The sequence below is a fragment of the Chionomys nivalis genome, chromosome 16 (assembly GCF_950005125.1).
Source record: "Chionomys nivalis chromosome 16, mChiNiv1.1, whole genome shotgun sequence".
Taxonomy (NCBI): domain Eukaryota; kingdom Metazoa; phylum Chordata; class Mammalia; order Rodentia; family Cricetidae; genus Chionomys; species Chionomys nivalis.
This window is the reverse complement of record NC_080101.1, coordinates 40,877,182-40,892,984: the sequence shown is the minus strand read 5'-3', so window position 1 is coordinate 40,892,984 and position 15,803 is coordinate 40,877,182. Positions and strand designations below refer to the sequence as shown.

Below are 15,803 nucleotides of genomic sequence, written 5' to 3'. Positions count from 1 at the left end.
CCTCTTGTTTAAACGTATTCCAATTTCACACTCATAGTTTAATTACCCCGAAAATGGCAACATCAAGTACAAGCTCATATTAATCATTTTCAGAGAACTAAACTCACTATTATTCCTTGAGAAGTATGGCACAATTGGAATAGATACAAATAAGTTCATTTTTTTTTTTAAATTTTGAGACAGGATTTCATTTTCTAGCCCAAGCTAAATTGGAACATACTATGTAGCTGAGGCTGGCCTTGAACTTATAGCAGTCCTCCCAGATCATCCATCCTCCTCTGTGCAAGTGTTGGAATTACAGGCATGAGTCTCCATACCCAACAAGAACAATACATTTCTGTTATCTATTTTGATAAGCCACAAAATGTCTATATCTTATGATGCTTCTAATGCTGTACAAAGAGTTATAACCAGGTATCTTTCTACTATATTGGCATGTTGAATAATACATTTAACCATGTACTAAATTAAAGCTAGTGTCCCTATGGATTCTGTCCCACTTAAGAAGCTCACACAAATGGCTGTGTAACTAATGCACTAAAACCTGTAAGAAGGACAGTCTCAAACTTACAGAGTATTTATAAAAGATTGCTAATGATGCTTCTATCATCTAGCATGAACCAGAACAAATGTACAACCTAGAAACAGGTAAACTGCCTACCATGTGTTGTTTTGAATAAGTGAAATGTACCAAAATGCTATGTCAAGTAGGGGAACCTGCCATTTAAAATCTCATTAAAAATTCACTGTAACTTCCATTGCTCAATCTGTTGAAAGTCAGAATCCCGCCTCCAGAGAATCTGCACATTGTGAGCAGGGTTGCAGTCTCAAGTCACAACCTTCATGCAGCAGTCTCTGGCTTTGCTGGGTTCTTACTGGATCTTTAACTGTCCTCTCTTCAGCCACTCGCTCTGATGTAGCTCTAAGTATCTTACGTCTCTCATGTTTATAGAGCAGCCCCACTCAGCTTTCTTCACTACTTCTGTCTCTGTGGTAGAGACACAAGAAATCATCAAACCAAAAGCTGCTCTTTTTATAAGAAAAAAACTGTGGAGTTTTCAACTTAAAAGAATCCTTTTAGGCAATGAGCAAATAGATATCAGTATTTCAGGGTACCATAATTTTTCTCTGTATCATTTACTTTTAGGGATATGTCATGTAGACGTTCTATTTATAATTTAATAGTGCAGCCAAACACTAGGCAGACCTCAGAAAATCCTGTGGGAGAGGGAGAGGAAGGACATAGCAGAAGGAAGTCATAGCAGCCAAGGACACCATGGGGCCTGGGGAAGACACAGAGTCAACTGTCCTAGGTTCAGGGGGACTCACAGAGACTGAGCCACCAGCCAGAGATCTTGCATGGGACTGATCTGGGCCCTCTGCACATGTGTTGCAGTCGTGTGCCTTGGTCTTCTGTGGAACTCCGGGCAGAGGGAGCAGGGGCTGTTTCTGTCTCTGTTGCCTGCTCTTGAAACCCTTCCCTGCTGCTGGGTTGCCTTGTTTAGCCTTAATAGGAGAGGAGGTGCCCTAGTCTTGCTTCCACTTGATATCCCACAGCTGGCTGATATACATAGAATGCCTGCACTTTTTTGAAAGGAAGAGAGAGGGAGTGGATGAGGGAGGGCTGGAAAGAGAGAAGGGACGAAGAGGAAACTGCGATTGGACTGGGAAAAATGATTAATTGATTAGCTAATAAAAAAGAATAATTTAGTGTGTGTTTCTCAGACCTTTTCTAAACACTGCGAACAACTGATGGCTGTAGGGTCAGTGGTTCTCAACCTTCCCAGGGTTGCGACCCTTTAATATAGTTCTTCATGTCATGGTGACCCCCAACCATAAAATTATTTCCTACTACTTCATAACTTTAATTTTGCTCCTGTTATGAATCATAATGTAAATATCTGATATACAAAATACATGATATGAGATCCCCACTGGGGCTGTGGCCCACAGGTTGAGAACCACTTGTTTAGCGAACCAACCTCATTTTCAAAACCAGAAATAGAATTTAAATCCTGTCAAATACTAGCTCTCTGGCCAGGGAGCACTTTATGCTTCATTTTCTGGACAGCAATAGAAAGATAAACAAAATATTCTTCAGGACTCCATTACGTGAGGAAGGGAGAAAAGTGTTTACTGGTTTTCAGGATGTAGGAGATCTGAAATGTTCTTTCCTTTAAACCACTTAGTTTTTTTTTTTTTTTTTTTGCATTGCAGGTAACTCATTTCTTATTGGCTTTCATCTCAATTCACCAGCAAGATTTGTTTTCATTTCTTTCAGATGGCTGGGAGTTTAAGGTTTGAGTAGAAGTAAGAGAGGAAATATAGCGACTGGGGCCGCCTGGGTCCTAGATTCTAAGACAACAGAGATTTCATTCTTGTTGGCTATTCCAGCTGACTGGGAACCTTCAAGCTGAAGCACACGTTATGAGGGCCCAGCCTATATCGCTCCCCGTGTGACAGGTGCCTCCTGGAGCCCAGGGCAACAAACGTGCCCCAGCTCGATCAACTGGGGTGCTGGCTGCTAAACTCCTTTCTGATGGAGCCCCTGAGTTATTCCTAGCCTGGGAACCTTTCATCATCAGTAAATGTAAAGACATGCCTTTTCCAGTTCTCTGTTCACACTACTAGAACAGAACAAAAAGTTTTCCAATTGATGTAGGTTTTGAAAACTTCATTATAACAAAACAAAACAACAAAAACCCTGTCCATTCCCTGTTTTTCTCTCAGCACATTTCCAGGGCCCTATCCTCAGGCCCTCCACCTAGGATTGGATAAGGCACAATCTCAACAAAAGTCCTCATCAAAGTCTCATTTGAATCTATCAACAAGGAAACTCCTAGGTTCTGGTTCTCACCAGTGGTACCCAGAACCACACCTATCATCTCTCCGAACTGGTGCCTGGACTCATAGCTATCATCTCCCTCCACTGGTACCCAGAAACAACACCCATCATTTCCCTTCTTTGGGCTGAGCGCTAGAGCATCTCTTTCTTCTTCTCTGTCCCAGTCCTTCCTGCCCATCAGGACTCTACATCTGTTGTCAGTACCCAGGATTCTCATTTCTGGTGCTGGGGAATTGCTCTGAGATTTTCCCAATCAAATGGAAGTCTCTCTTTCCTATATCTTTCCTAACTAACAAGTTTACTTAATGCCTTTACATCTTTTTTTTTTTTTTTTTTTTTAAAAAAAGTCCCTCTGTCGATCTGGATTTTCTTTTTTAAACTATTTTTTTTCTAAGATAGCTTTCTTTTTGCTTTCCTTTTTATCCTTCTAAACTCCTTTTCCCTTCTCAAATCAAAAACTATTTATAAACAAAGGAAAAACGTTTCTATCACAAGGACTGAATTATATGTGCTCCCCAAACCATACGATCTCTTGCCATAGGTAGGAGGATAAGGACTGAATTATGTATGCCCCACAAAGTGTATGATCTTTTGCCATAGATAGGATAGGGGAAGCCAGACAATAACATTGTCTGATGAGCTCTGACTCAGGGATGAAATTTCAATGATACAGTGTCCATGGGAATTACAGGAAAGCAGCCAGTGTAGCTTGTACCTGCAGTTTCTACCTCCTTACTTTCTTGTCATGCCTTGACTATAGCACTCTGCTTCTCTCTGTCTTCCATTCAGCTGAAATACCTTCCATTGACAGGTTTGTAATGGGAGAAAGTAGGGCCAATATTTTGGACTGGTACTTCTGTGATACAACACAAGTCTCACTTACTGTGGGCTCCTGTTTGGGCCCTGGTTGCTTCAAAATCCCCTCCCTTACTGACTCTGGGTACCCCATACTTTCAGAGGGCCTACCCAGCGTCCTCATTGCTCGTGTTTCCTAACACGGTACCCTTGGGCCCTTTCCAGACCATGTCTTGCCTGCTGCCCATCTATCGCCTCACAATATCCATCATTCAGGCTGTGATCTTGCATTTGCACCGAAAAACAGAAGACAGAGTCCTCTGTCTAAGTCAGAGGGAGGGCCCTTAAAGAATGGAGGCAAGTTAAAGCCAGTGAAGAGAGTAGGAAAGAGGTCTCCCAGCAGCAGAAAGCTGAGAAGTGTCTTGTGCTTGGAAAACTGAGAAGATGCCCTAGCTCCCGATCACAGTCTAACAATCTCAACTGACTGGAACTGTCAGCGGTTTGCACGCATGGTTTTTTTTTTTTGTTGTTTTTTTTTTTTGTTTTGTTTTGTTTTTGTTTTTGTTTTTCGAGACAGGGTTTCTCTGTAGCTTTGGAGCCTGTCCTGGAACTCCCTTTGTAGACCAGGCTGGCCTCAAACTCACAGAGATCCGCCTGCCTCTGCCTCCCGAGTGCTGGGATTAAAGGCGTGCACCACCACCGCCCGGCTGCACGCATGGTTTTTGCATCTACAGATTCAATGTGGCTTCAAAATATTTGACAAAAACTGTGCAGGTACCAAACATATACAGATTTCCATGCTAATGTTGTCTAAATAATATTCTATAATCAACTATCTTCTTAGCATCTGCACTGTGGTATGTGACAATGTGCACAGGCTTTATGCAAATATTCTGCCATATTCAATAAGGAGCTTGAGCATATAAGGGATTCCCACTCCCCATTTTTCTTTTATTTTTGAGATTATAATTACATAATCTCTCCCCTCCCTTCCCTGAAACCCCCTATCTCCCATCTGAGGACATTTCTATCGGCAGTCTCTCTCTACTCTCTCCTCTCCTCTCCTCTCCTCTCCTCTCCTCTCCTCTCCTCTCCTCTCCTCTCCTCTCCTCTCCTCTCCTCTCCTCTCCTCTCCTCTCCTCTCCTCTCCTCTCCTCTTCTCTCTCTCTCTCTCTCTCTCTCTCTCTCTCTCTCTCTCTCTCTCTCTCTCTCTCCCCCCCCCTGCCCCCCCCTGTGTGTGTGTTCTGGAGCCAATCCCTTATGGTTACTGAAGGACAACCAGACAAGCAAAGCAGGAAGCTGGGTGTGTCCACTACAGTAGTTCCTAAGAGACAAGGGGGTTACTGAAGTGATCCCATGATGACATTCAAGATGAAAGTCAGGGAGGAGGAATAAAAGACAGAAAGAAGCAGGAGCTGGGGCCACTGGGACCAAGAGGCTACTTCGCATGCCTCCCTGAACATTAGTTTCTGCTGTTGACATTACTTCTGTACCCTGGAATTACATCATCACAGGCTGCACCTGCCTACCAGACCCAACTCTGTTGCTCAGCTTGAGGCCACAATAGGAGGTAGAGAAGCCAGGAGCCCTGCTTCACATCTCGTGATTGGTGAGTGAGGCGAGTTTCACATCTGGGAGCCTCTACTCCACTGTCTAACCTGGGAGTCACTCTACTGCATTGTCGAAATGTTTTACACCCCAGCCCCAACCATGCCTGTTCTTAATTGCCAATATTTTAAATGCAAACAAAATAATATCTGTTGCAGTTAGAGAAACACCAAAGTTACAGCATTTTAACAATGTTATTTAAAATTACCTCATTCTAATCTTAGTAGATAATACAAAACCCAAAATTCTTTCAGTAGACTCGAATGAATTAAAGTGATTTAAAATGGGACAACAGAAGCTTCATATAAAACCAACTAAGATGAAAACAAGCGCAGTTGTTAGGAAATTAAAGAAATGTCAACAAAGCTTCTTTGGTTGCTATATTTAAAAACAAACAAACAAATGAAAAACAAAGACAAAAAAATGATTGTCAGCTCCTAGAGGGCAGGAGGTAAATGTACGGATATAATCATATTTACCTATGGCACTGCCCCACAATATTTAGGATACAGCATTTACTAAGAGAATCAAGAAGGCATGGCATGATACTCGTGAGTAATTGCAGTACCATTAGTCTTGTTTATAGTGTCAAAACACTCATTTCATGGTTAGAATCTCACTATCTTGCTGCCATCTGATAACAATAAACAGATAAGTTCTGCGAGATGGGCTCAGATCCATTTTCCCTCACACACACAAAAAAAGTTTTTTGGTAGCTCACAAGCTAGCCTGTACAACAGAGGACATGTATTTTAAAACACAGCAACAAGAAATTTAATGCTTATTTCACATCCGAACTGTGGATTTCAAATCGAAATGGGAAAGAGCATTTGCAGACTGGGTCACAGTGTCAAATGCGACAGAAGCCTTTAAAATTTGACTGTCCCTAACATCTTAAATTAAATTCTAATGGGCATATCCATCCAACCTAGCTTTTTGAATTCCCTTCTTGTCATACAGCCAAGCCATGGACAGTTTTTGAAATGCCTTCTATGGGCATTTTGATGTATAGATAGTACCGGAGGGGAAGAGAGAGGGAATGCGCATGCTACAAGTACCAAGTCTCTGAAGACACGTTCAGTCTGTGCTCTAATGGAACAGAACTAAACCTTTAAGGTCCACACTCTATAATCCACACCACACCTACCTCAGACAGAGCTTGCAAAGTACCGGGAGGATGCCAGTGACTCAAGCCTCAATCCTTCGGAAATACTCAATGACTTGGGCACCATTAAGCTACAGCTTCACACATCTTCATCTGTTCCAAGAAACCAAGCTAACATTTCCAAATCAGAGTCAGGATGATGAACTATTCCTGTCTTTCTTTAAAGGGGCCCATGAGTAAATCTGGCCAGCCCTTCCGATTCATGGCTAAATTCACAATTGATTTATTATTAGCGAGGCCTGAGGAAAGAGGCAGATGACTGAAGGTATTAGGAATGTCACTGGCGATTTCCGCCTCTTTCCAATTAAAGGCCTCGTGCTCTACACAGGAAAGTGAGCTTCTCCTCTCAAGTGTACAGCAGGGAGAAACAAGCCTGAGAAAGTTCTGATTGTTTTCATTAAATATGGTTAACACCGGCAGCGTTCATTAGCACGAGGAACAAAGAAAATGTATCCCCTTTCACAGTAGGAGTGAAGCGAAATGAGATGGCAGGAAGATATACGGTAAGGTGATAGATTTAATAAATGGAATGGGAAGCACATAGACCTTTATCAAAAGGGAAGCTCGCTTGATCCCAGGATGGAAGGTCTGCCCAGGTTTTTGAGCTTCTGCTCCCCTAAGGCTCATCAATAGGGGCAAGGAGTAGTCATGGCTTTATGACTAGGTGAAGGAAAATCAAGGATATTTTCAAAGCTAGTTTTGTAGTGCCACATAAGATATACTTATTAAAATATTTATGTGAAAGTCATACACAATTTAGAGAGCACGTTGCAAAATTTAAGAATATGCTTCATTAACAACACGTGAAACCAAATGAGTCAATGGAAGACATGCAAATTGGGACAAAATACAAACTGCACTGATTTCATAAACCCAACATCACTCTGTGTCCAGAGAAGTGAAGACCTGTTCCTGTTGATAGCAAAGACTAAGTTGCAGCCATTTTGAAGTTTCTTCAACAAATATTTAAAGGAAAAGAAAGAAGTCACTAATAAGTAAGAATTTTATTTAAATATATCTACATACACACTAATTTCTAATGCTTTTACTTTGCATAAAGGACCAGTAAACATTGGGGTCCTATTTATTCTCTTTGCATGTTCTTAGTCCATATTTCATGCATTAGTTCATAAACTACTTAAACTCTAATATAAGAGGTTACATCAATGAAAATAACTGAGACCCTAGCCTGAGAAGCTCAGGCTCTGTCTCCTGGGTTATTGAAGATAGTAGAAGGAGAAGTGAGCAGAGCCAAAGCTAATTTAATCTAGAGATAATTTTATCCAAATGGATGTTTAAAAACTGGAAATGGCAGCTGGGGAAATCTGAGACACCATCATGGTTGCCTTTTCTAAGTCAGAATACCAATGCTGCCCTTCAATATTTAACCTAAGGATCTTTCTATTATTGTCGTATGTCCTTGGTGATACAGAAACCCAATTTCTATTTGGCTTACAAAATGGGTCTCTTCCAACTGAGAGACAAGGCAACATCTCCCCCTGAGAATAAGGAAACACAGGTTGATACTGGGAGTCCGATAACACAGGCCTCATAGACTTCTGTAAAAACAATATGGCTGCCAGGATGGGGCTGAAGAAAGCTGGGGTGAGGGTGGATAAAAAGGATGAGTGATGAGTGACTGGTGGCTGAAGCTGTGCTTTGGTATACCCTGTCCACTCTACTAGTTCCTCTACTTTTTCTATAAGCATCAGAGAAAAGACTGAACTTAAATAGACCTTAAACTTCCTTCGAATGGTCGGTAAGAATGGGAGAGTAAACGGGAATGAATGTCACCACCAATAAACAGTCATAGATAACGCAAAAGCTTTTTTCATCAACTTAATCCCTTCCTGCAATACACGGCATAGCTAATCCCTGGATGAGAGTCTCTTGTTATAATCAGCAAAACGGATTTACTAAAACTTTATTTTTCCTGCTTCCAACAAAATGGCTCCCAGCTGGGCAGCCAAGAGAGTAAGGCAAAACAAAGATCTTGGGTTAAACATTAGTTGTGCAATTCACCCCACAGATACTCGGGAGCTGACAATGTGACCCATAGGAAGCTTGGTAGAGAAACAGGTGTGATGGTCCATTAACTTACGTCCTGAATTTTTACAATACTCATCCCTCTGAAAAAAATCACAGAAAGGCCAGTTACTTCCAATGACATTGTTCTCTATAGAGTAGGTGTTCAATAAATGGTGGTTAATTAGCTAAAATGCCATTCTTAGCTCGGTTGTTCTATTACTTAGGGCCCCTCTCCAGAAGATGACTTTTAATTTTAAGGCACAGCAAAAGTGCTTTCCAATCAATGCAACATAGGAGGCGCGCTCTACCTGATATCCAAAGAAGACCATCAGCCACATATCCAGCGTGACACGAAAGGGATCGGTCAAAGGACTGCACAAAAGTCCATTTGTTCTTCTTGGGGCAGTATCTTTCCACTGTAGGCAGAACCTGGCGCAGTTCATTTCTGCCCCCTACTGCATAGAGGTATTCCTCCATGGCACCCAGCACAAAATGCTCCCGGCAGTTTTTCATGGGTGCTATCTCTGCCCAGGAATTACTGCGAGGGTCATAGCGGCAGGCAGTCCTCACGGCACACGTCCGGCCACTGGCATGCTCCACTTCCCCTCCGGCTACAAACAGGAAGTCCCCCATGACCGCCACACAGTGATGGCTCCTTCCCACTGGCATAGGAGCCAGCTCACTCCAGTTGGCAATAGCGGCTATGAGAGCGTTCTCCTGATCCACAGGATTGAAGTACCGAAGCTCCTTGACTTTACAGACCTCACGCTTTTTCCCACCAATGATATAGAGAGTGTCTGACTGGAACCGCGGTTTGGTCCTGCGGGTCTGCCACACAGGCTGGGCATAGATGCTTTGGTGGTATTCCAGAGCCTCATTGACGAGGGCAGTTGCCGCCTCACTTGCCTGGACCAGGGGGTGGGACAGGGCAACCGTGTGGAGGGTATCCACATCCATTAGTCCAAAGCGGATGTACTGCAGCAGCTCGTCCAAATGCTGGTAATGGCAGTTGTGTTCCAGCCACCGGACGGCTAGCTGAAACAGAAGGAAGTGGAATGAGAGAAAGACACAAGGTAAGGCGGGGTAGATGGCAGCAACCGCACACGGCAAGTCTCTGCTGTTCTTTCAGACGCAAATAAAACTGCTACATAGCATAACACTGAACTATGCTGGTGCCTAGGTAGGTAGGCTTTTTTTCTTTTCTTTTTCTTTATTTTATTTTATTTACTTATTTATTTATTTTTTGGGGACCAGTAGAGATACCGAAGAACTCAAGGCAGCACTTTTGGAGATGGGGGGGGGGAGGGAGGGAGGGAGAAGAGAGAGGGAGTTAAACAGCATTCTCTTTTCATCTTTTAGGATGAAGAGTAATTGCTTTTCAAAGAACAAAAGTACTGTGAAACAGCCTGTCCTCTTCATCTGCACTGCAGACACCTAACCACCAGGAAAACCCATGGGTGGGTAGTGCCATCATAGCTCAGCTAATGTATGTCAACCACAGATGAAGGGACTCTGCCAATAGGAGCAATGTGAAAAGCCACGTGATCCTCGAGACCACAGGATGATGTTGGGAGAAAATCAATATGCCCCTAGAAGAATGATTTAGAAGAAAGAAAAGGCGGGGCTGGAGAGATGGCTCAGAGGTTAAGAGCATTGCCTGCTCTTCCAAAGGTCCTGAGTTCAATTCCCAGCAACCACATGGTGGCTCACAACCATCTGTAATGGGGTCTGGTGCTCTCTTCTGGCCTGAAGGCATACACACAGACAGAATATTGTATACATAATAAATAAATAAATAAATAAATAAACAAACAAATAAATAAATAAATATTTTAAAAAGAAGAAAGAAAAGGCTACCTCCGCCACTTCGATAGGTACAGCTATCTGGAGGAAACAAGAATAGATAAAGGAACATTGCAACCTATACAATTCTCCCCTCACTCTTACTTTTCACCACGAAGACCATTGTCCTTTGCAATATAAGATGCCGGTGGTTGGTTTAGAATCATTTCCACAAACAGGAGACAAGAATGTATCTCTGTATTATGGAAACAATAGCAGAATGCAATCCTAACTTAACTAACGTGACTTGATACTTGAGTGTGTTAAGCTGTCTCACACACTAACATAAGCTAGTATACCAAGGACATCCCATTGACACAGCTAACATTGGTTATTCCTAGCAATATCCCTATGAAACCCAGTCTACTAGAAAGTACTGGCATGGAACTCAAGGAATGGGAAGGGGAAACGGATTTGAATTCTAGATTTTACTGCTTATTTGCTCTCTCATGGAACTGCGGTTTGGATCCTCCCTGTGTAGGTGCTGCCCAATCTACAGAAGGACAGAGGAGGAATTGTGCCACCCCCAGACCATTAGTCCCCGGTGAAATGAGCTGGGTTTGAACTGGTATAAAGAATCGTCTCAAGTCTCTGCGGCACAGAATGATTCCATGCTGCCAGGGTTTCTCCATCTACTTGACAAATGGCTCCAAAAGGCAAAGTGCATTGTGGGCTTGTCCTCTCACCTGGAAAAAGTAAGTGGAGGCAGGGAAGCTACTTTTGTTACGTAGTGAATCCCTCTCTTAATTAACAACTGTGCAATTAAATGAAATGAAAAAAGAACCCCACTGGGTACCAATGAGGCTGAGACCACTGAGGGAAAATAAATAACACTCTATAGAGTATTTTTTTTAATAGATGAGTGTATTTTTATTTAAATAAGACATCAACCTTATATGGTAACCGGCAGGAATCAAAGATTCAAGAGAAAGAGATCCTTTGTCTTCCCCCAGTCTCTGCTACTGTGGAAAGCATTCTCATATGTGGCGTCTCTTCCTCTCCATGTCCGTTTTAGAAGTCTTGGGAGACGGGGCCTCCCATTATCCCCATAGAGAGGCAACTCAGTAACTCAGAAATAAATGGCTTTTTGTTTGCTGCTCACGAGCTTTCAAAAGTTCTCACAAATAAAGTCACCCCACTAAAAACCCCAAGTATGTTTTCTGACACACGCACAACCTTTGCTACTGTTCCTCATGTGAGCAGCTGCAGCTGATCAGGCTTTGCTGTGAACCAGTTTCTCAGCCTCCACCCGGTTCTGCAGACCCCGTGTGAAAACTACAGGAAACAGCACAGGGCAAACACTAGATAACGCTCATGCTGCCAAAGCCTTGTTGTCAGCTCGCACCTGCCTACTTAATTAGTTCTTTCTCTCTCCATCAATCAGTTTTTCCTAAGCCACAATCCGTCTTCCATGTCACTTCTAAACACACAGTTTATCATTCTCTTTCTAGGACATGAGACGTACACAAGCCTGAGCTCTGCCTGGTTTTTAGGAACTCTCAATTCAAACTGACAACGAACCAGTGGTCACTGCCTTTCCCTTCCCAAGCGATGTTCTGAAACTTTCCATTCCCTCAATAATATATATGAATACTATACAGTAAGCTGTGCAACTACTACTATATAGTTTGATTTTGAGATGATTTTGATTTCTGGATATCATTTTTATGCTTCTATAACTTATTGACATTTTCAGAACATGGATGCCTGCTATACATAGGTTTATCTAGGAAATGTAATATACAATAACTGTTCTGCTGTCAGCTTCAAACCACACTTTTACACGAGTTACCAAGTTTTCGGGTTCAAATGTAGAGTCTGTCTCATTAGATAAGAGTTCTGGGACCAGGCAGTGGTGGTGCATGCCTTTAGTCCTAGCACTTGGGAGGCCAGGGCAAGTGGATCTCTGTGAGTCTGAGGCCAGGCTGGTCTATGAAAGTGAGTTCCCAGACAGCTAGGACTGTTACACAAAGAAACCTTGGAAACACCCCCCCTCCCCCCAAAAAGAGTGGTGGAATCAGGTGTCTAGATGTGCACAGGCCATTGCTACTGTACCTGTCTAGATGTGCACAGGCCAATGCTACTGTACCTGTTGCATTCTTTTCATTCTAATCAAATGTCTGTCAGAAGCAAGTTAAGAGAAGAAAGATTTCCTTTGGCTCACGGTCTTAGAAGATTATTGTCTGTGAAGACTAAGGAATCACAGCAGGATACAGTGGCCTCTATGGTGACAGAAGCATGGGGTTGTGAGGTATAATGTGGTTATCAGTCAGAAAGCTGAAACCAAGACCGGAAGTAGTAGTCTATAGTCTTCTAAAATCCACTCCCTGTAGCACGAATGAAAAAAACCTAGAGGCAGGTATGAGGGTTCAACCTAAAAACCAGAAAAGCAAAGCAGCCAAGCCACGAGAGAAGTCTTACCTCTACCAAGGCTGGGCGAATGCAGATTGAGCCGACTAAGCTGGCCCAGCAGCCTAAGCCTCTCTCTCCTCCCAGTTTATATTCCCTCTAGTGCTGGGATTAAAGGTGTGTGACTCACCAGTACTCAACATTGGAGCACTGGACTGAAGTCTCACGATCCAAAGGAGGAGCAGAAGGAGAGTGAGCACGAGCAAGGAACTCAGGACGGCGAGGGGTGCACCCACACACTGAGGCAATGGGGATGTTCTATCGGGAACTCACCAAGGCCAGCTGGCCGGGGACTGAAAAAGCATGGGACAAAACCGGTCTCGCTGAACATAATGGACAATGAGGACTACTGAGAACTGAAGAACAATGGCAATGGGTTCTTGATCCTATTGCATGTAATGGCTTTGTGGGAGCCCAGGTAGTTTGGATGCTCACCTTAATAGACCTGGATGGAGGTGGGTGGTCCTTGGACCTCCCACAGGGCAGAGAAACCTGCTTGCTCTTTGGGCTGAGGAGGAAGGAAGACTTGATTGGGGGAGGGGGAGGGAATGGGAGGTGGTGGCGGGGAAGAGGCAGAAATCTTTAATAATTAAATTAATTAATTAATAAAAAAAATCAGCAAGGAAAAAAAAAAAAAAGGTTTGAGGCACAACCACCTGGATTTGTTTCTGTATTGATCTTGTGAAGCTCAAGTTGGCCTTGAACTCACAGAGATCCATCTGTGTCTGTCTCCCAAATTCTGAGATTAAAGGTGTGTGTCACTACTGCCTGATCTCTAGTGGTATAGCTTTGCCCTTATGATCTTTAGACCACCTTTATTTATTAAAACAGATAAAATAGCCCTATAAACTCCCAATGAACTACCTCTGCCAGCAGGTCCACCACTCACTATTCCACAGTCTCTGAAATCAGTGTCACCAGGCAGTGACAAAGTGTTCAGACATGAGTCTGCAAAGTATACTCCTGTGTACTTCTACCTACCTCAGTTTCAACAACTCCATCAGGAATGTCCCTTCCTAGACCACAAGGAGCTTCATTCAAGCTAAGGAGTTAAATTGAGGCGTTAACTCAGCTAACCTGTTTCAGCCTTGGATCTTTTTCATAAGGACAGTAGCTGGTCCATGGTGCTACAAATATTTGCTACATGGGCAGAATTTTATTTTCTTAGCCCGTTTCTGCCAGTTTTCTTAGTTATTACACTACTCTATTTCTTTATATTTATTTAAATATTTAAATTTTTTTTTCAAGACAGGCTTTCTCTGTGTAGCTTTGAAGTTGTCCTGGTACTTGCTTTGTAGCCCAGGCTGCCCTCAAAGTCACAAAGATCTGGCCAGCCTCTGCCTCCTGAATGTTGGGATTAAAGATGTGCACCACCACCCCCAGCACATTTATTTAATTTATCTACTACAGGCTTCCATTCATGCTTTATTACCTCTCCAATTCTGAACGCTCTCAAAATCCCACAATGCAGCACATGGTGCACTCACCTTCTATGTATAAAGCCTTTGCCTTGCCCTTGCCTGCTTGATGCTGAACAGTGATATTTGAGCTTCCCGACAAAGCAATGAACACTGTACTCTTTTAAACTTTCAAACTAATAAGGAAACTTTCAGGCAAGAATAAACTTTTGGTTTCAATGTCTTAATTTTAACTGAGTCCAGACAGCTATAAACTGAAGCTATCTAAATATTTGTGCAAACATTGCAACTAGAAACCCACTGTTCCAATTACACAATGTGTCTGCCTTTTATACCAACTTGTCATTATTTTCTCATCATTAACTTTAAAATAGAACCCAAACAAATATACTCTGTATAATAGGAAATTCAAATAACTACAAATGCTCCAGACAAGAAAAATAAAGTATACTTGTAAAATAGCTATACTTTGCTCCAGAACAAATTGACAGTATTTCCAGCAAATCTCATGATTCTTTCAAAAATAAACAACATACACTTAAAGGTATCAATTGAAGACTTTGCAGGTAAAGATCAGATATTCAGGGATAGGACATGCTTTGTGTCTTTATTGTTCCATGTTCATATATATATATATATATATAATTTTTTTATTTTTATTTTTATTGAGTTCCACATTTTTCTGCTCCCCTCCCTGCCTCTTTCCTCCCCTTCAATCCTCTCCAAAGGTCCCCATGCTCCCAATTTACTCAGGAGATCTTGTCCTTTTCTACTTCCCATGTAGATTAGAACTTTGTATGTCTCTCTTAGGGTCCTCATTGTTGTCTAGGTTCTCTGGGATTGTGATTTGTGGGCTGGTTTCCTTTGCTTTATGTTTAAAAACCACTTATGAGTGAGTGCATGTGATAATTGTCTTTCTGGTTCTGGGTTATCTCACCCAAAATGATGTTTTTCTAGCTCCATCCATTTGCCTGCACAATTCAAGATACTGTTATTTTTTTTCTGCTGTGTAGTCCTCCATTGTTTAAATGTAGCACATTTTCCTTATCCATTCTTTGGTTGAGGGGCATTTAGGTTGTTTCCAGGTTCTGGCTATGACAAACAATGCTGTTATGAACATAGTTGAGCCCATGTCCTTGTGGCACAACTGAGCATCCTTTGGATATATACCCGCCTACAGAATGGGAAAAGATCTTCACTAACTCCACATCAGACAGAGGTCTGATCTTCAAAATACACAAAGAACTCAAGAAATTGGTCATCAAAATAACAAATAATCCAATAAAAAATGGAGTACAGACCTAAACAGAGAACTCTCAACAGAGGAATCTAAAATGGCTGAAAGACACTTAAGGAAGTGTTCAACATCCTTAGTCATCAGAGAAATGCAAGTCAAAACAACTCTGAGATTCCTCTTAGACTTGTCATATATATATGCCAAGTTATTCCTTGTAAAGTCAACTGGGATCAAAAACCTATGGAAATGGAGTCCTTTTCCTTTGTTTTCCTCTGCCTCTCTCTGTTGAGTGCTAGTTTAGGAAGGAGAATATAGGACATATGTACACACACAATGCTAAATTCAATAGTACATAAATCTAAACTCTATACGTTTGCTTTAAATTAACATATGCAGCTTGCTCACATATACTTCAGAAGTATATCACATGAACAAATGTCATAGCTCTAGCATCAG

At 42.1% G+C, this 15,803-nt stretch overlaps 1 protein-coding gene across 2 annotated transcripts in view; it reads right to left on the bottom strand.

The window, feature by feature from the left end:
- Nucleotides 1–15,803, bottom strand: part of Klhl32 (kelch like family member 32) — a 207,043-nt gene that overhangs the window by 25,503 nt on the left and 165,737 nt on the right. For both annotated transcript variants that reach the window (XM_057791029.1, XM_057791030.1), the window contains one exon: nucleotides 8,750–9,476. In XM_057791029.1, coding sequence (XP_057647012.1) covers nucleotides 8,750–9,476 — 727 coding nt within the window. The remainder of the gene's footprint in view (nucleotides 1–8,749; nucleotides 9,477–15,803) is intronic.